At 31.2% G+C, this 26,954-nt stretch overlaps 1 protein-coding gene across 13 annotated transcripts in view; it reads left to right on the top strand.

Moving 5' to 3' along the window:
• Positions 1-26,954, top strand: part of kis (kismet) — a 119,737-nt gene that overhangs the window by 81,688 nt on the left and 11,095 nt on the right. For 12 of the 13 annotated variants that reach the window (XM_065502375.1, XM_065502372.1, XM_065502374.1 and 9 more), the window contains one exon: positions 24,592-26,935. In XM_065502375.1, the coding sequence (XP_065358447.1) occupies positions 24,592-26,935 (2,344 nt within the window). Of the gene's footprint in view, positions 1-13,114; positions 13,555-24,591; positions 26,936-26,954 lie in introns of those variants that run through there. The other variant, XM_065502376.1, reaches the window with a different exon arrangement.

The raw sequence follows: 26,954 nt of genomic DNA, 5'->3' as shown, positions 1-26,954 counted from the left end.
CAATCCAAAGTTTGTACAGATCGAACCAATAAAGGCCCCTTTTGTACATTATCACTTTTAGATTGGTTCTGTATGGTAGATGATTCATCAAGTCAATGCTTTGAGTTATCATAGTGCTTCGGGAGAGCTCGCAATGTACTGTTTCTCAATTTTCCGCATTTAGCTTTAGCTAAATATACTTGTCGACTGTCAAGTATAACTTGAAGAGATTCACAAGTAATTCCAAATCCAACGCGAATAAAACTTTAATAATAAAATAATTTATGGCAACACGAACTTTTATTTAAGATAAGCTTAAATTTGGATATTTCATGAGATATCTCGGAACACGGTAATTCAGAATTAGGAATTATCATCAAAAATGTTGAAAAAAGCAACGATACGATCGCTTTGTTGTCATACTGATCTTGCATTATCAGTTTTTGTACATTCTATTTAGACAACAATTGACTTTGGACCATCTTCATAGTTTGCAGCCACGATTGAAGTCGGGAAGCCGAAAAGGTTCAGTTAAACCACTTCGTTGTAAAAAGTGGACAAATTTGAGGTTATGAAGGAAATTGATTAAAAATATAATCTTTTTTGATAAATTCAGTTTTTTTGATAACAATATAGATAGAAATATGGGAATGTTTCTGGACGCCAGAAACATCGCCAAATCGAAAACTTACGCGATCGTTAAATTTCCCAGGCTGTGTGGATCGTGGCGTAATCTTTGCTGAAACCAAAGATCACTGATGTCAACATTAGCAATTTGAATTTCTGGCCTTTATTTATAATTCGGGCGAAAATTATTACTTTAAACAACTGACCCAACCAATTTCTTTGTTATAAGAAAAAGGATACTCTGAGAAAATATTTGTTTAGTTGTTTATTTGAAATGGCTAATTTTTGGTACTGTTAAGATCATGATTATATAGCAATATGTATAAAATATTTAATTATTAAATAAAGTTTCTCCGAAAATCTTACTTTAAGTAGGTATTAAATGCAAGAAATCAAAGCATATAGCACCTGCAAGAAATCAAATCATTTAATACCTACTTAAAACTATATTTAAACAAGTATTAACCAAAAGGCCATAAAGTATATTAATCCATTAGTAGTAAATTTGTGCAATTGTACCAAATAAGCCACAAAAGTACTATTGTTACCAATTTTATCATCCCTGGCATTACAATTATTTGACACATGTGTGTATGCTTGATTATGTGCACTCACAGTACGTACGTGGTTATAAAATATTATTGTAAAAATGGATAAGAGAATACCCAGCAGTTTTACAAGTCAATGTATCCCTAATAAACAGTAATTGTCACTAATGTCTGATCACCAGGCTAACTTCAATTAATCACCCCTGTCGCGAATCAATATTTCACATGAAATATGTTCCCTTTTCCCATTTTTCGTTTATAAACTTTGTTCACGTGAAAAAATTCCCCATGTTGTGAAATTTTTAGATGGAATTTTGTAAACAATAAACAGCTGTTACGAACAAAATCAACTATTGTGAATGAAAAGTTTAGGGGAATATCACGATGGCCATTTTCCCTTCGAGGGAAATGGATATTTCATGGGAACAGAAATTTCACATGTTTTTCACGATAGGGGTGAATATATTGTGGGTCATTTGACACGTACTGCACTTGGAAAATAGTTATTTAACCCATCAGAAGTAATCTATTGGAGAGTAGTCGGAGGAAGGATTGTTTTCAAGCAATCGGTTATTGGACTTTTAATTAGATTCCGCTTAGTAAACAAATAAAAAAGCGAGTACTCTTATATGTTGAAATAACTAGTTATATAGCTAATCAAGTAACTAGCTAGTAAGGCTATTGACTCTATATAACCGGTGAATGTGAATCCAGTGCATTGACTACTTCGGACCAGTATATTTGTAATACATGTAGGATCAGGCCTTAGGAGACGCAGATATTAAAATAACTAGTTACGTAGCTAGTTTGGGACAGTAACCCAGAACTTCTGGGTATTCACGTAAATACATTTTATTGATACCTACACTCACACATGTACACGTGCTCAATACAAATATACATATACACAAAGGCAACCAAAAAATTTACCTTTTTTTGGACTAAGCCATCCATATATTGCAATAATGGTTGTGGTGGATATGCCGAATGGATATGCGGATGGCAGGCGACAAACAAGCATTTATACATAATCATACAGATGTTTAAATCTAAATTTGTGTGTTTTATAAGACAAAAAAAAGAGAGAAAGAAAGCGTGAGATGAGATGGTTGACGTTTATTTATATTTTGTTTTTCTGCTTTTGTTTTCCTCCTTCTTTTGCATTTGTTTTTAAACATACATACTCTTCACTGAATTTGTTTTAAAAGAATTTTATAGACATACATACGTCCATATACATATTGAATAAAATGACAACAACAACAAGAAGAAGAACAATAAGTATAAGAAATTATAATACGACTAATAATCTAAAGAAGAATATCAACAAAAAAACGTCAAGTGTAGTAGTTTGACCCTGGATATAATAAAAAAGAAAAGCTCATGCATACTTCTACAATGAAGGTACATATCAACACTTGCCGCGTTAGGTGGCTGGATGGGAGGGTAAAAAGCAGACAACAGGCAGTCACAGTCATGCTCAGCTTAAATGGAGGGGGAAGTATACCTGAGAATTTATGTATATTCCTTGTGAGATTTTTGAAAGTTTAGTTAGGATTGGAAACAGTTAATAGACCCCAGGTGCTACACCTGCATAATCGATAATTTGAATTAACAAATAATGACTTCATCACTTTAGTCGAATCCAAATCCCATTTCCATTCAATCGAACTGTTATTTCAATACTGAAACAGTTCATATTCCCCAGGTGCTACATATGGATAAAACTACTTGATTAAACAAACAATGACTTCATCATTGTAGCCAAATTCCAATCTCTTTTAATCGAACTGTCAATTCAAGTTTGGAAATAGTTCATATACCCCAAATGACACATGTATGGTTCCAGAACTACTTGATTTAACAAGCAATGACTTCATCATTGTAGTCAAATTCAAATTCCTTCCTCCCGAACAGATAATTCACATCTACGTGATTTCACAAACAATGATTTTATCATTGCAGCCAAATTCCAATCTGTCTATTCAAGATTGGAAACAGTCAAATTAAAATTCCTTCCTCCGGAACTGTTAATTCAAGATTGGTAACAGTTAATAATTGAATGCGGTATTTCGGCCTAGGATCCTTTGCTTCTTCTCGATCTTTCAGAACGTATCCCAAATTATTAAAAACATCAACATTTACCTAGATCAATAATAAGAAACTTGAAACGAAATCTACTTCAGCGGTTACCTTCCCCTCTCAGACAGGTTGCTGTGTTGCGGCAAAGAAAAATGTCCAAACATAGACTTGACTTAAATGGCAAGAAAAAGGGTGGATGTTACGAAAGAAAGAACCCAACGACAAACAAAACCCATAAAGAATAAGAATAGATTACATACGGACAAGAACAAATGCTATTCGCATGTTGAGTATGAGCGACTCGAAAAGCCAAGAAGAAATGCCGTTTCAAACTGATACAAAATGTGAGCACTTTTAATAATAAAAAATAATAATAAATCGACTTTATGAGGTTCACAGTTTTGACTGGGATACTGTTGAAAATGCTCGTATGTATATTTTCTGGAGTTGGCTTTTTATGCTTTATAGCCAGTAATAGAGTGGCCAGAGATAGAGGAAAGTAATATGAAGCGAGTAGAGATTTTTCCTGGGAATTACATAATAATAAACATGTTACATTCATAAAAGTGAGTTGTGGAGTTGGGAAAAATGGGATGTTTATAAAATACTTGTGGGATTTTTTTTAAAAGCCTATCTGGTAACTTGGATTTATAACCACACACAACATGATGGGAGGTTGGTAGGTTTCTTGGATCGTCTATTTGACTAAATGCAGCAGCAGTAAAGGCACAGGTTGAACATATTATTGTGGGGGGTGTTTGCTTGCTATTTAATATAGAGGAGCTATAAAACAGCTTCAGTTGATGTAAACCATATGCATAAATATGGGTTTTGGGAGACAGTTTTGGTAATTGGAAAATTTTTGTGCCTAATTTTATAGAATATACTAGGTATGTATATATTTGTTAGGTTTTAAATAAATGTATGAAGGGAAGTCAAGGCTGCCAATAACATCTACATGAAGATACTATATAATTCTTGAAATTATAACTATGTATTATTTATTTATTAAAAAGACTTATAATTACTAATTAACTCACATTTTTCTTATAATTTTCTTGTTAAAAAATAAGAAAATTAACAAATTATAAACCTAACTTTCATTATTTCACATTATGATTAATAAAAATAAAAATTAACCACACTTGAAAGGTAAAGAGGAAAGGAACAAATCAAAAGCAATAACAACAACAACCAAAAAACATATAAACCAACAAACAACCACCACCATTTTCTTTCTATTACAAATTGTCAATTTTTCTCTTACTCTCCTCATACAATAATTAAACATATTTAAAAGTACACACATACTCCCACCCCTCTTTCTAACTCGCGCTTACACGTTTTCCCCGTTCTCTCTCTTTTGTTGTCTTTTTCATCTTCTCAGCAACTAAGAAAATATCTTCTTACATTTAAATTACAAAACCATTTATTATATTTATTTAGTTTTCTTAACCAAATCCTAATGTCGCCATTTATACTTAATAATACCAACTCTCACATAGTAGATACATTGGATTTGTTTTCTCATTTATACTATGTGTTTTCATTTACACTTGCTGTCAAGTCATGTTGACAATAACTTTGATGTTATTGTTGTGTTTTTTTCTGTCTTAAAAATGCCTAAATATCATTCATATTTTTTTTTAATTTTTTTCTTTTTTTTTAAATTTATTACAACAAGTAATATTAATTATTAGTTAATATTTTGTTGTTATAAACCATTCTTCTTCTTTGCTCTTTTGTTTTGTTTTGCTTGACAAGTGTTAACAATTTGGAGTGCTCTTTTTAAGGGTAACGGGAAAAAAACCTTTCCTGTGTTCTTTACTTCTTTTTTAAAAGAGCCCAATACCTTTCCACAGGCCGAAGTTCTGGACAATTGAGTGGATTTGCAAAAACTACATTATTGTTTTGAATACCATTTTAAGGGACTTTTTTCCATAGAGGCATGGTGTCGAATCGGGCCAGAAATATGACGGCACTCTATGTTGTTTTAAAAAAGGTAAAAAATGTTTTGGCAAACACTCCGTAATATATATTTCTGTGTTTATCGTGCCTGATGTCACAAAGGATTGACTTTTTTTGCGACACAAGAAATTTCTTGCGGATGTTTTTTTGATTTTTTGTGCGGTATTATTCTTGAACATCATCAGCCACATAAAAATCTTGACCTGGAAGTTGTGAAAAGTCTGTCAGCACATAAGTTTCATCACCCATCACTCAACAGGTGTATTTTTTATAAAATTTGACCTCAATTTTTTCGCTCGTTCTTTTGCTTCTAAGTTTTTTACCGCATTGCGATCTGGTACATTCTTTGGCTCTTTGCATAAGCTGTTTTTCTGATAGAAGTGGTGATCTTCGAAAGAGTTGTTCGACTTCTTTTACCTTACCAATTTCTGTTAGAACTTTTTTCTTGCTGAACCAGGATTCCTTTCAATGTTCGAGTCTTCCATATGGGCATTTGCATTGTGGCGTGACAAATTATAAAATTTTCAAATCTTTCCTCGTTTTTATTTGTTAGCCTTAGTATCTGACTTGACGTTACGTTATTTAAATTTCCATTTGATGTATTTTTTGGTTAAGAAATAAGAAAAAGAAAACAAGTAAGAAAGTATGGTCGGTCAAGCATGACCATATAATACCTTACACTGAGAATTTTTTTCATTTTTTGGTCTGGGTGGAGTTTTTGGTGTAAATGCCCATATACGAGCGTTGTTTAAATGTCCATGTTGAAAATATTCGAAAGTTAAAAAATTTGATAGTGATTATTTTCTAATTTTCTCTTAATTTATTACATTACGTACACTTTTCAATATCCACTACTTTTTCACTATAGTTTTACCAAAAAAAAAACAACCCTGCGGTTTCCTCTAAAATAATGTGAAAAAGAAATCCTTTAATCCACTTCAACATGTTCATAATTAAAAACCACTGTAGACGAGTACAAACACCGTTAAAATAATCACACAGATACGTAGCGTAATTACACACACACATGCAACATTATTAGGTTGACAATGTCACAGAGCAACAACGACAAAAACATTGATATTCATATCTTCTCTTACATTTGTAAGAGTTTGTGTTGAAAGATTTATGTATTTTGCGCTCACTTATACAAAGATATAAAATATCCTTTGCTTAGCCAGGCAGGCAAGCAGTTAGTCAAGTAACAACAACAACAACATTAATATTCTACCAATACTCTTCTAAATGAGATAACAACAAAAATACTAATTTCCCAACAAACATTATTGTTGTTCATTTGCCATATCGAGGGAAATATATTCAAAACCTATATCTTTTCTATAAAAATATTATTTTCATTGTAAGGAATACATTAAAACCATTTATTTTATATGTACCTAAATAATATTTGCTTTGAAATTTGTACCACAGATATGGGCTTGTTTGCTGAATATATTAAATTTAATCGATATATTAAAATTATTTCTGAAATATTCCAATGAAATTGTTGATAAAGATTTTATTCTCAAATCATTCTCATATTTTGACATTTGATTAAGACTTTGATTTCAAATTATGCTTAATTTGTTATTAAACCTAAGTGTTTGTTGGGTTTAACATCATTCAGATATCACTGGCTTTGCAATAGCTTGTTTTGTTGCTGTTCTCCCTCCTGCCTCTTTCTATATGTGTGTTTATGAGAATCAGACAGACAGGCACACTGACTAACAAATACTTGCTTAAAATTCATTTTTTCCTTCTTCATTCTTTTGAAGGAAAATATACACGAAAAAAAGACAACAAAAACAAGCTCTTTATAATTTTATAGTTTAGTTTAGGTTTATTCTCCTTTTTTGTCGGGCTAATATATGTATGCCTGTATTTGCAACAGCAACAACATAAGTTTTATTTTAGTGTTGTTGTAGACAAGCTCATTTGTAAAAATCTTTTATTGAAAAGAAGAAAAGTACTAATGAAATACAAAACAAAATCGGCAACAAAACTGAACTGAATCTAAATAAATACACAAATTTGACTCTCTGTGTCTCACAATCTATCTCAAACAACAACGTCGTGTAATAATAATGACAACAACAACAGCAAACTAAGCAACAGTGGTAAAGTTATAAGCAAAAGCGAAGAATAAGAATATTTGTTAGTTTTGTTGTTGTTGGATTTTACTCGATATTGTTTTTGTATTTTAACTAAGCATTGAACAGCAATTACACTAAAGTGAAGGGAAGGATAACCTTTAATCGTTTGGAGAACTTGTTTTTTTAATGAAATTTTTAACTAAACACAGTATGTATTGGATGGAAACATTCAGGATTAATATTGAATTGAGAATGATTTGATAAATATGCATTTAAAGAATTAGATATTTCTACAAAAAAAAGGAGAGTTTCTCAATTTGAAAATTATATTTATTCTCGAATTGTTCTCAGATGTATTTCAAATGTCGAATAAATTTTCGTTTGTAATTTAATTAATGTTTTTATTCTTCAAAATTTGTGGTTTCAACAATTTGTTGACCACCGAGGATGTTCTTTCGGTTTAAAGTTTAGAGTCATAGAAAAACCCCTAGAAGACCAGATATGAACAAAATCCAGGCTCGAATTATTAAATTCGTCTTTAAGGCCCATGATTATGATTAGCTGCTTGTTGCAATGTTTATGTCTTGTAGGTTAATTTTTGAAGATAAACTCAAAAAGTAGGTCTAATCAATTGGTTACGATACGATGCAAATTTCTTGTTTTTATCCTCTTTTATCTACTGAGAATTTGACTTTCTTGAAAGTCTCATATTTATTCTGAACATTGCGATGCCTTTTTGTATTCTTATATTGTTCAAGTAATCAGACCTCTGATATATATTCAGCCCAATTATGAATAAAAAATTCCCCGGGAGTTTTTTTCAAATTTGACAAATTTGACTCTCTGTGTCTCACAATCTATCTCAAACAACAACGTCGTGTAATAATAATGACAACAACAACAGCAAAGTAAGCAACAGTGGTAAAGTTATAAGCAAAAGCGAAGAATAAGAATATTTGTTAGTTTTGTTGTTGTTGTTGTTGGATTTTACTCGATATTGTTTTTGTATTTTAACTAAGCATTGAACAGCAATTACACTAAAGTGAAGGGAAGGATAACCTTTAATCGTTTGGAGAACTTGTTTTTTAATGAAATATTTAACTAAGCACATTATGTATTGGATGGAAACATTCAGGATTAATATTGAATTGAGAATGATTTAATAAATATGCATTTAAAGAATTAGATATTTCTACAAAAAAATGATAGTTTCTCAATTTGAAAATTACATTTATTCTCGAATTGTTCTCAGATGTATTTCAAATGTCGAATAAATTTTCGTTTGTAATTTAATTAATGTTTTTATTCTTCAAAATTTGTGGTTTCAACAATTTGTTGACCACCGAGGATGTTCTTTCGGTTTAAAGTTTAGAGTCATAGAAAAACCCCTAGAAGACCAGATATGAACAAAATCCAGGCTCGAATTATTAAATTCGTCTTTAAGGCCCATGATTATGATTAGCTGCTTGTTGCAATGTTTATGTCTTGTAGGTTAATTTTTGAAGATAAACTCAAAAAGTAGGTCTAATCAATTGGTTACGATACGATGAAATTTCTTGTTTTTATCCTCTTTTATCTACTGAGAATTTGACTTTCTTGAAAGTCTCATATTTATTCTGAACATTGCGATGCCTTTTTGTATTCTTATATTGTTCAAGTAATCAGACCTCTGATATATATTCAGCCCAATTATGAATAAAAAATTCCCCGGGAGTTTTTTTCCATTGAATTTGAATACGAAAAATGAGAAAAGGGAAAAAACTCCCGGCGAATTTTTATGAATAATTGGGCTGATTAAGTTCTGAAATAAATAAATTCCCAAGTGATCAATTGTTTAATTAATATTGTCGGTAATTTGTCAACGGCCTAATAATAGATTAATCTCACAAGTATTAAATTTGCAATCAGATATTAAAAAATTCTACATTTATTTAAAGAGTCTGCCCGTCAATTATATTCGTATACTTTGGAAAATTAAAGATAAAAATAGCATTCGAATCCTCTGTAGAAGTCTAAAGTTTTTATTGTTCCTAAGTCTCGTACTGGATTTATGTTACGAAACGACGCAAAAATTCCTTTTTTTATTTCATAGGAAATGTTCAGATGATTATACTTTGTAAGCAGCTAACTAAGCATCTTCATATTCAAAACTGATCACGTAACTAGGTTTCGCGAATTCCCCCTATCTTTTTCTGCAGTCCCAATTTTAGATCATATTTTAGTTCATGTTTCCCTGTAGTCATTAAGGATTTTTGTACGTTTTGTCAGCGTCTAGCTAAGCTTCTTTATATTCAAAAATCCTACTGATCACATGAGCAGGTTTCGGAATTAGCGAACTTCCCTATATTTCCCTTCACTCCTAATTTTTAGATCATATTTTAGTTCATGTTTCCCTGCAGTTTACATTGCGGACTTTTGTTGCATTCACCAAAACGTACTAACCTGAAGTCGTTAACATCGCGTAATACTAAACTCAATTAGATACCAGCTATAAAGAGACAGTTTAATAGTCTGTTCTAAGCAGTTTTCTTAGGTGGTCATTAAGAAGGTTCAATTTTTGATCACTCTTTCCAGAATTGCTACTGGTATCCTGTGAATTATGCAAGTAATGTTGGCTTCCATGTCTTGAAGCGTAACTGGCTTATCGACGAAGACTTACTTTATATAACCCCAAAAAAAAAAAACAATCCAGAGGTGTGATATCACACGATCTAGGCGGCCAGCTACAATTAAAGACTTGGAAGCCAACATTATTCGCGTAATTCGTTAGATATCGGAAGCTATGCAGAAAAGAGTGATGGAATATTGAACCTTCCTAATGGAAGGCTAATGAAATTATCTTCAAAAAGTAAATGTTAGATGCTGTTCTTTTGGGTCATAATAAAGATTCCAACATTTAATAATATTTTAAGAGTTTTCTTTAAAATTAAAAAAATCCTTTAAATGAATCACCCTTTACTTTGTAGCGAGTGAAATGGCTTATCCCTTAAATGAAATTTAATGATGACTCTTCAATAGATTACTTTTGGTGGGTAAAATAATAATTTTCTAAAGTTTAGTGAAAAAAACTAATGTGACTACACTGTAGATTACTTAGAGACTCTAAAGTGACAATTAACTTCACACTAGATTACCTGGGATGTATGAAGTAAACAAGTGTGTCAAAAAACCCAAAAAGTCAGTCAAGTGATTAGACAAATTACTGTCTAGAAGAGATACTTATAAGAAATTCTAATTAACATAATTAAGTTCCTAAGTATGGTTTACCTCATTAAGTTATTAAACGATTATTACATATTTTGCATACTTCCCTTTGTAATTGTAACATACACACACCGTGTTCCTACGTACATTAAGTTATTTCTTTTTTTCTACATATTTTTATTAATATTATTCTCTACACCATACTACTACTCAGAGCTGTAAATGAATCACTCATTTTTGAATTAATTCGCGAATCATTCACACAAAAAAATGAATTGAATGAAATTTGAGTCAATTCAAATGAATTTGGTAAAAATGAATTGCAATTCGTTTCCAATTCAAATGAATTGAATTGATTTTGAATTAATTCAAATGAATTTGGTAAAAATGAATTGCAATTCGTTTCCAATTCAAATGAATTGAATTGATTTTGAATTAATTCAATTCATTTACAATTCATTTGAATTGAACAAGATTTTGAATTAATTCAAACGAATTAGAAAAAAAATTAGCAATTCATTTGCAACTCCGACGCGAAATTCGCAGCATATTTAGCAGATTCTTCAATGTCATTAAGTATGCAGTATAATTAATCGACGGTTAAAGAGTCTTCCTTTAAATATAATGCGCCGTTACCATCGTCAGCTGGTATTGAAAGATTATTTTCGTACGCCTCTATTCTAAACATCCCTAAACGTGGATCTCTTTCAGATGATAATTTTGAAAAGCTATTGTTGTTTAAGGTGAATGAAGTATTCTAATTAAATCTAATTAGCCTTATTTATGAAACTCAATTGTGTTTTGAACTACATACATTGTTATTTTTCCTGATTTTTGATTATTTTTGGAAGATAGTTTTATTTTTTTGAAATAAATATAATATAAATATTAGCAAAAAGTTTGTTGTTGGGTGGTCGTGGGTCACAAAATTTCAAAAATTATTAATTGCTTCTTGAATATTAAATATGTTATGTCGTTCAGCGTATTTCAAAATAAAAATCAGTTCTTCTTGAAGAAATAAACTGCAAACACCATGTTTTCATTGATCAGGCGCGTATACAGGACAAGGCTTTTAAATTTTTGTACTGGAAATTTTCATTTTGGTAGGAGAAATCTTTCATTCCCCCTAGAGATCTGCTCTTGAATTTGATTGATTGCAACTCATTTTTGAATCATTCATTTGAATTGCTAATTCTTTTTTCTAATTCATTTGAATTAATTCAAAATCAATTCAATTCAAATGAATTGTAAATGAATTGCAACTCATTTTTACAAATTCATTTGAATTGGAAATGAATTGAAATTCATTTCTGCCTAATTCGTTTGAATTGATTCAAATTTCATTCAATTCATTTTTTCAATTCAATGAATTAATTCAAAATTTAGCTAATTCATAATGAATTAAAATCAAAAAAGAATGATTCATTTACAGCTCTGCTACTACTCTACGTATGGTGTAGTACTCTAATGGTACTATGAGCCTGACACAGGCAGGCAGGCAGGCTGCCTTAAACATTGGTGATGATGATGATGGTTGGTTATTTCGTTGGCTGGCTGGCTGTTTGGTAGTTGTACGTACTACTAGTGGTAGTCGAAGCTATAATAATAGTAGCTCTTGCTTACATTGCTGGCTTTCTTATGCTCCTCTTAGAAGCCAACTACAGCAATAATAACAACAACAGCAGCAAATATGAAAATTAAATAAATAAAAAAGACATACACAAAGTCATACAAATACAACAAAAACAACAACGACAATTACAACAAAAAAATAAATATTCTTCGCTCGCTCGTCGCACAACAACACATGGTGCCTGCTTCTTCTGCTGCTGTGGGTTAGTGTGTGATTGTCTGTAAGCTGTGCATAGCCAGGCAGCAGCATATAGCAAGCAAACAAAAACGACGTTTATCTCTCTTGTATTTAGCGCGTTGTGCTCATTATTTGTTTGAGCGCCGCGCTGTAAAGTTGTGAAAAATTTCAATTCATTAAAACAACGACGACGACGACAACAACATACGGCCGCCACCACTACATAAGAAAAATAATCATTAAATAAAAACAACAACAACACAAACAAATATAACTAAAATCGAAACCAAGAAATATAGAATTATAATAAAACTAAAGAAAAAGAAGAATTATACCTTTTTTCTTCAAACCAAGCAACCAACCAATCAAACCCAAACGAAAACCTACAAAAAAGTAGTAGAACCAGTAGTGTGGTGCCTACCAGTGTGTAGTGGTAACAAGAAAAACGGCATAAAGGAAAGAGGAATTTTTAAACAACAAAACAAAAAATTTGAATTTCAAAAGGAATTAGAAAAAAAGAGAGCTTTACAGCTAGAAGCAGCATAAAAGAAAATTATATTCTAGTCTAGTGCAAATAATAATTAAACAAACAAATGAAACGAAACAAAAAAAAAATAATAAAAAATATTAATGTCTTCGTACTTGTTAATTAATTAGTTATTAATTTATGTTATACAAAATATAAAATTAAATGAAATTAGCACCTGTGATGATGAAATAAATATAATTAAAAGAAATAAATTTTTTTTATACCTACCTACCTATGCATTAATAACACCAACAAAAAATTAAATTAATTTTCAATTAAAAAAAAAAATAAAATAAAACAAATGTGTTGAATGCTAAAATAAAGAAAAAAAGAAAGAGCAATAATTAAATAAATTGAAATCAGCCTCAGCTTGCTTGTGTTTGTATGTTTGTTTCCATTCTTCTTCTCTAAAACAAAATGGAAGTTATTAAACCTATGGATTTTAGCAGTTTTACAGCTTTTTGTGAGCATTTAAATAAATCAACAACATCTTCGACAACTACAGCAGCAGCACCAACAACACAGCATACAGTGTCGGCGGTGGTGACAGCAGTAACAACAACAACAACGCCACAACCAGCACCGCCACCACCACCATTATTATTACAACAACAACTACTACTACACCAACAACAACATTCATCAGCCATACCAATGCCGCCATCATTATCACCACAACCAACTTCTCACATTAATGGCACTATTTATTTCGAGGTAAAAAAAATAGCAACTATGTACATCAAATTTAACATTAAAATTATCAATGATAATTTTCCAAAAAAAAAAAAAAATGTTACCGTTTTTTTTCAAAATTTTAAATCAATCAATCGTTTTTGTGCACCTTTATTTATTTTTATTAATAATTTATGTCCTCTTCTTCTTTTTCATATCATACATGTCTGTTTAATTTTCATTTATAATTTTTTTTTTCATTTTATTGTAAACACTTTTTTTTGTAACCATCTCATTTCTTTATTATTTATTCTATACTCATCTCCCTTTTAAAAAATAATTTCAACCTCTTTCTCTCTTGGTATATCTCACACTCTCTCTCTTTATATCATTATAGTTGTTACAATTCACTCTCTCTTCTTTTGTGCCTCATTTACATTTTTATAAAAATTATGTGCGAACGTGTGTGTGTGTGTTTATGTGCTTGTGTTTACAATTGTTTAAATTATTTTAAATAATTTCTTTCCTTTATTTAGTTTCCTCGTCCCTAACAGGGTTGTCAATCAGTTGATATTTTGTTTTTCAAATGCTAAAACCGCTAAATCTTTTGATGTTTAAAATTTGAATATGGAATTTTAACTTACCTTAATACGAGAACATGTATTTAGTTTTGAATTTATATTAACATATTCAAGTTTTGTCCACCTGTTACTTTATTGTAAACAAACATTTAATCTTGTTAGTAGAATTTAAATCGCAATTATTATGAAACTTAAAAAAAGTTACAGGAATATGAGGTTGTACGACAAGTACTGCGGCATCTGAAGTATATTTTGTACCACATAACATCTGTTATTCCAGACTTTGTATAAAACTTACTTATTATGAATATTAATACAGAGGTGGGTGAAACAGGCATAATGTCATCCGAATTTGCTTAAACAGTTTCGTAATTTCCTAGGCATAAGCGACTCGAACTATTTTGACAACTTTTCATACAGGATAGTTGAGTTGGAAATGACTCGTAGATTAGTTCTATTGAATCCCCAGATTCTATTATATAAAATAGGTTCAACAAGTAGTTTTGACTGGCTCATAGTCAGACACCGAATCAATATTTCACATAAAAGATGTTCCCTTTTCCCATTTCTCGTTCAACTTTGTTCACGTGAAAAATTCTCATGTTGTGAAATTTTAAGATTGAATTTTGTAAACAACTGTTACGAACAAAATCAACTATTGTGAAAGAAAAGAATATCACGAAAGCAATTTTCCCTTCGAGGGAAATGGATGTTTCATGGGAAAAAAGTTTCATGCTTTGAAATTCGCTTGTTTAAGCCGACCGTTGATCATTGCAATGGTGAAGAATGAGCCCCATTTGGCGATTGTCCGTGCTTATATCTCAATAAAGTTCTAAAAATATTAATGGTCGAAAAGTCACATGTTTAATCAGACGTATTGATCAGCATCAGCAATGGTGGAGAATGATCCTCATGTGGCGGTTGTTTGTACTTTATCCTGGGAAAACTGATGGTAGTGGGTAATCATATCTTCCGCCTGCTATTAATTTAGTTTCGGGCTCATATGTAAAGAAACGTGAAGCGTTTCATTTCAGATAGATGTTTCCTAGCACAACAACCTATTTTGGACGACCTTGGCATGGAAGCGAAAAACTATCACAATTGAATTAAAATAAACTGGCGAAACTCAAACTCTCAGTATGATCCTTAGGCACCAAAGTAGCAAAATGGAGGGGCCCACTGTCGTTGAAAAAGATAGAAAACAAATACACTTTCATAACTAATCATTTTAAACACGTGAACCATTAGCGAATTAAGCATTGGTCAAAATCTTTCCACTAAATAATCAGTTAATGCTAAAAACCGAGGCAGTTTGTTTTGCCTTTCGAATCGTTCTAGAGAATAATCATCACGTGTTTGAATTAAAAACACCTTTAACACTTCGTTAATATGCAAAAAAATCGCCGCACATCATTAACATTCCAAACTCTAAGTTGACAACATTTATAACTTCCTCCATTTTTGTGTCTACTTTGTTGTTGCTGCCATATTTTCTCTTCCTTGTTGGTTAATTTCTTTTATTTTTACTCTTCTTTATATCTCGTGAGAGTTTTTATGCTTAATATCTTTACTCATTTCTCTAAAATATATTTTTGGTTGTTGTAAGTGTGTGTGTGTGTAAGAGTTTTTTATGTTGTTTTATTTTTTAAAAAAGGACACTAACTTACACCACATCCCCGCTTATTCATATAAGATTGGAACGTGTGTGTGTAGGGTTTTATATATTTTTTCTGAATGCTACCTTTTTAATTATAAATCATTGTGCCTTAGTTTAACCCATTGAGTTGCGTTAGGGAGTTGTTAGGGTGGCATTAAACAAATGGTGGTATTTTTTCTGTTTAATTTAGGGGATATTTTGCCATTTCTGTTAAGTATTTAAATAGTTTTCATTGTGTGTTTTATAATTTCAATTGTGGCAAATATTTTTGTTGGTGATTTTTGAAATTAAAGGGGAAGTTAAGCATAGCACGTGTTTATTGATTGTAGTGTTGCCATATTCTTTGTTTCATAATTTCCTTGATATATATTTTGTGGGAGTTTCGTAGTTAGACTTTACAAAGTCTACTTTTGAAATTACTCAATAGGTTTTAACTACTTTTTCATAAATTTTTTTCATTCCGAAGAAGGAAATTGTAAATAAAATCATCCTCAATTGTACATATCACGTATTTTTGTTTTGGCATTTATGAATATGAAGTCGTCGTTACAAAAGTCAGTGATGTTTTGAAAATTTAAGGACATTTCGATCTTTAACTGGAGATCATCTCGAAATAAGTACTGAGAACTCACGTACCGGGTATAGCTAATTAAACAAATTAGCTGTTTGTATTTATGACTAATTCGTCATGTTAAAAAAAATATAAAAAACACATTTTATGTATAAATAGACATTAATATAAAAATAAAACAAATTCATACTTTATATGACCATTAGTCATGCTAAATACCACTGTAGTTTTTCTGCCTTACTTCAACTAAGCTTACTTCAGAATTTTTGACAATATTAATGTCGAATAGTGATTGTCAAATTTTGTTCAATAAGTCGGGACTTTGAGATCAAATTCAAGAGTAGAGGAATATTTATACTCCTGATGTTATGGTATTAGTACGAATGATATAGAGCAATACTCAAATACTAGACCCAAAAGAAAACCAATCAATATGATGCTTAGAGAAACTATATACAAATAGGAGACAGAAAAGAAAGCCAATCAATACGTTTTAAAGTGAAAGTGCTCTCGAACCTATTTCACTAGATTCGGGGCAAATACATTGACATTCGAGTAGGTTGATCGTTATTTATTCTCCGGTACTGATATGCAAACGATGTTTGCACAAACATTTTTCAGAAATGGGAGTCCCAAAAGAAGACCAATCAATACGATTTAAATTAAAAGTGCTCCCAAACCTATTTCACTGATGCCCAGCAAGAACATTGGAATCAAAAACGAGATTCAAGAGTGGGGTGATATTTATACACCGGGTATGCTATGCAATCGCTCCTTAGACAAATATGTCAAATCATTGCACGGAAAAACAATCCAAGTCGTCGTTAAATGCGATTAACCCGAACCTATTTCACTAGATTCATAACAAAAACCAAAGGATCAAAGTCAAAGTAGTCGATATCAGAGCTGTTAGAGTATTATTCTTCAATTATCTAGACGAAAGATAGGATATACTCAAAACTTTGATAAAATAAGTTTGGAGCAATAAAATTAGAAGAACATTTAGTTTCCTATTTCAATTTATTTTACAAATATTTCTGTTAATATAAATATTATCTTACTTTTAACATAAGATCTCATATGAAAACAATATGCACAATTTTTAGAGTTTTGAGGTGCTGCGTTTTGGGCATCAAATAGGAGATTGATACTCCGGGATAGATGATTGCATGCAGAAACAATTCATATCATCCACAATTCACAAGTATATTTTGAGATCAGAAATTTGCTTCATAACTTTCTCACGAAATGAGACAGGCGGTCATGTGGTATAGAGAGTGTCAAGGAACATATTATAGATTGAACTCCTCGAGTACCCAAATAGAGTCGCAATGGCGGTTTTTACCAAGCCAAATTAAAATTAACATTTTTCGGCTTTTAAATTTTCAGCACAGGTATCTCGGCACTAATATTGTCTTATCAGTCTTCTAGTTTATCTAGTATAAATCATGCTCATTGATATCAAATCCATTTAGTCCTTAATGGGTTAACTACAACTAACTATGTACTTACATTTTATTTCATATTATTTGTGTTGCCTATATATTCTTTCCAAAATATTTCCATACAACATACATATAAGGAAGACACGAAGAAGAAAGGAAAGCAGGCAGGCATAGAATTACGAATAAAAAAAATTCGAAAATTTATTACAACTAAATGTTGCTTATTCTTGTGCCTTTTTCTCTAACAAATAATGAAGTTTTTTTGTTTTATTTTATTCATGTTTACACTTTGCTCTCTCTCTCGCACTGTCTCTCCGCTAAGCAAGCAACCCATTTGCAACCATCATACAGTCATTCTACTTTCTGCTGCTACCTACAAACATTATTATGACTGACTTCCTCTATTTGGCCTGTTGGTTTCAATTCATTTCGTTTATGATGATGGGGTGTATATGTGGGGTGTTTGGTTTAGGAGGTTCAATACCTTTTTATTTCGTAAGTTATTTTATTATATTTTTGTTTTTTCGTTTGTAGCTCAAGTAGATTTTAAACCGTGCAATTGGTTTTATGTAATGTAAAGTATGTGCATATAAACATAATACATAGATGATATTTGTGTACATATGTACATTAGGGTGTCATCATTTGTATGAAGTAAAGATAAGGTGACGATCGATTTTTCATAATACGATGTTAGTTTAGTTTGTTTTGGGACATAATTTCTCAATATTTCTATTCTAGCGTCAATATTTGATGAAAGTTGAAATTTTTGCAAAAAATTACAAAATTTTAAATATTTTTGGTCCTACGTGATAATTTTAGATACGTTATTAAAAAAACTTTTCAAGAACCTTTCACCTGATACAAATATTTCATATGATTTCTTTGCAAGAAATATAAATAAACACCCCTATCGCAAATTAATATTTCACATGAAATGTGTTACCTTTCCCATTTTACGTTCATGAACTTTGTTCATGTGAAACAATTCCAATTTTTAGATGGAATTTTGTAAACAATAAACAGCTGTTACGAACAAAGTCAACTATTGTGAATGAAAAGTTCAGGGGAATATCACGATAGCAATTTTCCCTTCGAGGGAAATGGATATTTCATGGGAACATAAATTTCACATGTTTTTCACGATAGGAGTGAAAATCATAAAAACCTTAAAAAGGACCTTATTATCCTTTGATCCAGCTCTCCAAATACTAACGATAGGACAAACCTTTGGAGAAATGGTATCCTCAAACTAACTAAGCTTTAGTGTTAGTTGGGAACATCAACACCTTTTTCTTTATCCATACAAACGGGACCGCCCTAATGTACATGTATGAACAAATGTTTGTTTGTAACTTTGAATAAGAGAAAGAGAGGAGCAAGGTTTTTGTCATCGTTTGTAGTAGTCGTCATCATCATCATCTTTATTCTGTTCAAATCGAACTCATTTGAGTGGTGTGTGTCTTTGTTTTTATACGAGAATTTTAATATATAAAATACAAAATAATAAAAATTCAACGTGTGGCATACACAGACATCGGCGACGACATCGTCTCCTCTATCCATATTATGTGTTTCTTATATATTTTTTTTTTGGCTTTTTAATACACACACCACACTCAGTTTTTGAGATAGATTTGGTGGCTGTGATGTTCATGTTGACGACTCTGATGATGTTGATGACGATGATGATGAGCACCATAACGTCGTTGTTGGTTGGTAATAATGTTAATGTAAATATTCGTTTTGAAATTAGGGGTGCAAAAATGGATTTTTACTCTTATTTTTATTATTACATATTTAATTTTTTTTAGCTGTCTTTTGTACTATTTTTTTTTTGGTATTGTTAATTTTTCTTTTTATTTGTACAGTAAAACATGAATATAAAAATGCTTTTGCAAAAGGGAGATGTACAAAGAATATTTGATTAATTTAATCAGCAGTCGAATGTATTCAGAATCCTATGTTTTTCAATAATAGGTACTAATTTTTGAGATGGATTTTTTTTATTTATTCAAACTTTTGTTGAAGACTATGAGGTTAATATTGAAAGCTTAGATTTAAAATAGGAAGTCTAAGAATGTTTTTGTAAGAAAAAAGCTTTAAAACCCATTAACACAATAAAATGGAAAGTTCCACTATAAGTTGTTAGAAGACTACATTTAGAAATTCATGGGTGTTGTTGTTGTCAACAAAGTCTTCGAATAGGAACTAAATAGTTCCCTTATCCATTTTTTTTTATTTTACAATATACCATCAATGCAACCTTTACAACCTTAATAATAGTTTTCCAATTTCATTCTAATAAACAATAATGGCGGTTTCTTGTTAACACAAAATGTAGCACCTTTTCTAACCCTCTTTTATAAAAATTATAAGTTCAAAACAGAGAGAGAAAAAAGAGTATCAATAAATATATGCATCACTACCTTTAACCCAGCAAATATTTACATTTATTAACAAATTAATAATGATTTGAAATCAAATCCCTTGCCAAAGGTCAAAAGTTTAAGAAGGACTCGATAATTTTTTGAGAAATATTCACCCCAATCGCGAATCAATATTTCACATGAAATATATTCCCTTCCCCAATTTTCGTTCGTCAACTTTGTTCACGTGAAAAAATTCCCCATTTTGTGAAATTTTTAGATGGAGTTTTGTAAACAATAAACAGCTGTTACGAACAAAATCAACTATTGTGAATGAAAAGTTCAGAGGAATATCACGATAGAAATTTTCCATTATTCTCAAAGGATATTCAGTAGATTTGACGATCGATTCTTCTTTTTTTACTCGTATTATTAATGTCGTACGAATAATTTGATTGCATTGTCTTATCTTTAGCCTTGTGAATAATATGTTGTTGTCAAATATAAAAGGCTCGATTTTTTAAATATTTTTTTTTTAAATCAACCTTAAATTGAATTTAAATGAAAAATTCAAACCTATTGTATGATTTGCATTATTTATTTATTTTGATTCTGAATTGAAGTATTCAAAACAGATTAAGTATTTTGCGAATGATTATTTATGTAACATGATACCAGTATTTAGTAACAATAACATAGACATGCATAGAATGCCAACAAAAATCAATAAATATGTACGCTAATGTGAGAGCTTACATTTATTAATAATTTATTTGTAAATTATATTCATATTTCTAAACCTAAATAACAAATAAAGTACACATGTGTGCAATAAAAGAAATTCTAAATGACCTTTTTTCAAAACGAAAAAATAAAATACAAAATTCTTCATATATAAATGTCAACCTAAACAACGACAATTGTACAAGAACTATTTCCATTCATTTAGTTTTATTTATTTTAAATACAAATAGCAAACCAAAAACAATAACAACTACAAGGAAATTACAAAAATGAAAAAAAAAATAACGATTAAAATGGAAAAACGAAAATGAACCTCTAAAGAGTCAGTTGATATTTTTCAACTTTTGTTGCTATTTTATTTGGAAAAAAAAATAAACTAAGAACAAAAAAAGGGGGTGTTATTTACAAATTCACAAATATGCTATATGTATTTGTCCTTTTTGAACTATAAAAACTTAGAAAATGAAAATAAAATACAAAAATAATGGTAAATTTTTAACCATTATAGAAACCCCTGTGTATGGCTGTATGTTTTAGGGGTATACGATGAGTATTTTTATAATAATACTTGAAACGATTTTTATACAATACATAAATCCTAATTTTAACCCCACATTGCACATACGCTTGTTCATACATTGTAGAGTCTATGGTACAATATAAAATACAAATAAATAAATGAAATAAAATGTAGTGTATTCTAGAAGAGGCAGTAAAAAATATCCTACAATTACACACAGTATGTATGAATATACTTGTATATGTACAGGAACAGATGTATTTGATTTTGAATTTATTAGAAAACAGAGCTGCAAAATTATGTAGTCGAATTAGCTCATTAGAAAGTAATACAAATGACTCGAGCTTATTTTGTTAATTAATTATTTTAATCACAAGAATATAGGACATGTTTAATCCTTATCAAAGTAAAACATTTGAAAAATTATGTTTCATTTGAATACAAATATATAATTCTCAAAGGTTGCTCAAAGGTATTCTCAAACCTACATAACATTTTAATATATGAATTAACCTTTAACAAATTGTACATTTTTAAATTTGATAACTAATATTATTCTCAAATCCTAAACATAAACCTAAATATAAGACTAACTTTATTTATATGACTTTATTTTTAAAAAAGCAGAAACTGCAAATATTTATTGTAGTTTTAAAAATATCCTATAAAAATTGCTGACTATCATAAACCCTAAAGGTCGATGTTTGATTTTGCGTTTGAATTCCATTTGCGGTTGATTTGAAAAAAAAAATTGAAACATTTTTGTCTCAATTTTATATCAAATATCAATCTTAAATTATTCTCCAGCCTAAAGACTTGAAAACTTTTAAACTTTCTAAATATGATAAATATCGCACAATTTAAAATAATAGAAAAGAATTTATGATTTACACGTGTTATTTGCAAATTACACTCCACATTTGAATTTTTTTCTCTCAAATCGAGATTAAACCCAGCAGTTTGAAAAGTGCCAATTTGAAACTAACTAGTTCGATGTGGCTGCTAAAGGGGTAGTTAAATTGTCATTTGCACTAGGGTTCTAAAAGGCTAAACAAAAAGTAGACTTTTCGACCTTTCGACTTTTCCCGTTTTTTAAAAAGTAGATTTTTCGACTTTTTGACCTTTCGACTTTTTTCCGTTTCTTAAAAAGTCGACTTTTCGAACTTTCGACTTTTTTTTTTACCAATTTTTGTAAAAATACATGGTTTCTTGATTTATTGATGCTACTTTTGAGATAACATAATCGATTGTTCGACTTTTTTCCGACCAAAAAGTCAATTTCGAGATTTCGACTTTTTTCAGGATGCCAACAATATTCGTTTTAGTTTTTGAAAATAAATTTGAGAAAAAATAAATCCTCTTCAATATAGCACTTTGATGACCACATTTAATGCTGAATGTGGCCGTTCTTGTTTTCGTTCGCACTGATGATGCAGAAAATATAAAAATTGAGAGTACACTCACATGCAATTCGTAATAATAAATAGAGGGCAGTACAAATAAGAGCTCTTTGGCTTAGCGGTTAGAGCATTTGACTAGAAAACGAGAGTTTATGAGTCAAACCCCCCTCTCTGATAAATTTATTTTCTATTTTTTTCTCAAATGCAGTAGAATTAGTACTATTGAATTTAATAGTGAAGTAAAATTCACCAGTCATTAACATTGCTCGTGGGTTGAAAATTCACTAGTAGTAGTTCTCAATGGCTAACGAATTCGACATGGCGGAACTAGTTCAATGAACCGCAGGGAACTTTCTTTTGTAGAGAAGGCTATTATTTTCAAGTGTTTATCAATTCGTTGACAAACGTTTGGTTAGGTTTTCATATTAAACCAAAAAAAACCCAAGTATTTTTCAATAGATAATTCAAAGTCACCACATTTGTAAGTAAAGAACACTCAAATTATCAAATAAGTTGAAAGGGCAAAATTACAAAATTGTGAACTTAATATGAAATTTTTGTAGAACACATATTTCTTGATAAATAAAGGATAAATATTGCATTATTTCTTGTTTTGTAAGCGTTTTGCTAATGTGTTAAGGTTCACAACAACTTGTTTTGGCTTTAGATAACGTTAACAGTCCGAGCCAAACCGGCGACAAAATATAGTAAACGCCGTCATCAAACAAATATTCTAAAATATTTTGGAATTTTACTTTAAAACGTAAATTGTACCTCTTCAATCATATTTAAGTAGTTGCCTACAGAAAACTTGAAGCCCCGGCTGATGCCTCCATAAAACTTCATCGGCACATATGTATTAACGTGACTCTAAACTCATTTATCTAAGTGATTACATGATATCGACTGAAATCAACTTCAAATTAAGTAATTTTGCATACATGCTTTGGAATTTAATAAGTTTACGTTAATGAAATTGGTTCTTGAATAAACTGTTATTGACAATCAGAGATTTATATTCTTCTTATTCTTTATAAATTATTTTAAGTATTTTGTATGATAATACCATTTTATTGAACAATTAACTCCTCTATATAAATTAAACATTATTGTGAAATATTAATGACAACGCTACAAAAACAAAAACCATTTTAACAATTATATATTCAAAATAATAACAAAATAATCTCGTATGTACAACAAAAATATCAGGGTGGTAACAACAATAAAGTCATGCGAAAATTTCACCACAACATGAGTTGGATAAACATGGTTATCCTTAAGGAAAACGACAACAAAATCTAAGAGCTTCAAGTAGCTAAAATTTAAAACAAAAAAAAACTTATGAAATTTATTTGAATACTAGAGCAAAAAAGTTATTATCAGTTGTAAATGTAAATTTCCTAGAAAACTAAACTAATAAGATAAATAACACAATACTGAATTATAGTTCCTATAAGTAAATTAATTGACTTTTTTTTAATTGTACAATTTAATTTAACGTCTGGTAAATATAATATACACAGCAACAAACACTTAATTTATTAATTGAATCTGTTGTAAACATTTTTAAACCTGTTTAATCTTTATAAAACTAATTAATATTATCAATGAATGTTTAATGCATGTTATTACTAATATTTTATGATTTTAATACACACACACAAACAACTATACTATCATTTTTTATATTAAAACATAACCTCACTTTAACATAAACTACATAATCTAGGCACTCACAATTATTACTTCCATAACTAACATTATTTTCCATAATTTTTTTTTGTAACAGAAAATGGAACGTCAGGGTAAAATGGAAATAGCTGCCCGTGAACGTGAAATGCAACGTTTGCAGTGTATACCCAAAAAATGGAATCGTCGTGAGGAATATGAATTTTTGCGTGTCCTTACCGGTTACGGTATAGATCTTTTGCCACCCTCTGCCTTAACGCCGGGCCTCACTACGCTCTCGCCCGATTGGACTAAATTCAAACAAATGGCCCATTTGGAAAGAAAAAGTGATGAGACTTTAAGTGATTACTATAAAGTATTTATAGCCATGTGCAAGAGACAGGCAAACGTTAAGTTGTCCGAAAATGAAAAGGGCTTAGAAGGCATAATTGAAGATATTAGTGAAGATCATGCTAAATTAATATTAGATCGTTTGGAATTGTTGTCCAAACTGAGAGAAATTTCCAAACATCCTCAAATGGAAGAACGTTTGAAATTGTGTATGGTGAATGCTGATACCCCCGATTGGTGGGAGCCTGGCAAACATGATAAAGAACTCATAGCGGCCGTACTAAAACATGGTCTATACCGATCGAAAACATTCATATTCAATGATCATACATTTTCTTTTGCCGATTCTGAGAACAGATTCTTGCGTGAATTGGAGGCTCAAATGCAACGCTCTATAAAATTGGAGGCCTTAAATGCTGAGAAATTAGCAGCAGCTGCCGCAAAACAATCATCGGTTAAAGATGAGATAATCGACTTGGATGAAGAACTCCTAACGAAGGATAGTTTAATTAAAAAGGAAAATTTCTCGCCTGTTAAAACAGAAGTCAAAACCGAATCACTATCAGGCGATATAAAATCGGAATTAGCTAAAAAGGAGCCTGGTGAAGAGGACGAGGAATTGAAGCCAGAAGATTTAAAAACTATCAAGGAGGATATTGAAACCCAGGATTTAACAAAGGATGAAGATGATGAAGTATTGGTTAAGGAAAAGGTAAAGGAATTAGAATCTGAAAAAGAAAACACTGAAGAGGTTGAAGAAAAAGTACAAGAAAAGAAAACAGAAGATGAAGATGAACTTAAAAAAGAGTTATCTAAAGAGAAACTTGAAGCCATGGAGGTAGACAAAGATGATTCTACCACAGAAGATTTAAGTAAATCTAGAGATGATGATAAATCATCAGAGGATGGTAACACAACTTTAGATCTAACAGAAACTAAAGATGATAAGCAAAACTTAGAAAATGAAGCTAAATTGGCAGACAAGAAAGCTGAAGAAGAAGAAGAGGTGGTATGTCTGGAAAAGGAAAAAATTAAAACCGATGAAAATACTACAGAACCAGACACAGATTCGGTTAAAACTACTGAAGCCGAATGTAAAGAAGCAAGTGAGAAGGAGGCCGAGAAATCGGTTAAACCTAAAGATGATGATGATATGCTTGATCTAACAACTGCTACCACCGGATCCAATGATCCCGATGACGAAGAGGTTATGAAGGAAAAAGAAAAGGCCGTCGAAGAAGAATGCAAAAAACAAGCCGCCGACCTAAAAGCCAGATTCCCCGACTTGGAAGTCATACAGCCAGGTGCTGCCAAACAGAAACAAGAAAAACCCAAACTAGAAATTAGCATAAGTTGGTTTAAAGATTTCGCCTTGGAGAGGCGTATCTATCACATTGTTTCCTGCATTGACTCGGGCAAATGGCCAGTTGATACCACATACTCAGCCTTGGTGGGTTGCAAAGGCATTGAACTGAACATAGGCTTACACGAAGCCATACCCCATCTCAGTGTGGCGGTAGAAAAACGTTCTACCACCCCCGATGTCATCACCATTACAACAGATCATGGTGTTACCAAACATTTGTCCACATCTCAAATGCAACAAGTTGTTGCTCCAGCTATTTCCAATGTGACTACTGCGACAATAGTCTCGACAAATGTGCCAGTGGCCACAATCAATACAACAAGTACCTCTGCCAAGTCCTCGTTGTCTTTGTCAACGTCAACGATGGCGCCCATAACTACATCCTCCACCCCCTCATCTCTGCCAGCCATGTCGTCGGCTACTACAGCCTCTTCAGCAGCTGCTGCGGCCGCCGCTGCTGCTGCTGCAGCCGGTTTGGGTGGCTTAGATGCCAACAGTTTCAATGCGGCCATGGCTGCTGCTGTGGCAGCAGCTGGTGGCAATGCTAGTGCTTTGAGCGCTTTATTGCCCGGCATGTCTTTAACTTCTTTGCCCGGTTTGAATATACCCAATTCTGGCAGTCCTGTGCCTAGCAACAGCAATAATACAACAACCACAAATTCGGGTAAAAAACGCAAGCGTCATATTGCCATCGATGTGGAAACGGAACGGGCCAAACTGCATGCTCTACTCAATAGTGCCCAGACCTGTAAGTATACCATAAAAAA

Source organism: Calliphora vicina, chromosome 2, assembly GCF_958450345.1.
Source record: "Calliphora vicina chromosome 2, idCalVici1.1, whole genome shotgun sequence".
Lineage (NCBI taxonomy): Eukaryota > Metazoa > Arthropoda > Insecta > Diptera > Calliphoridae > Calliphora > Calliphora vicina.
This window is presented reverse-complemented; position numbering and strand designations above follow the sequence as displayed.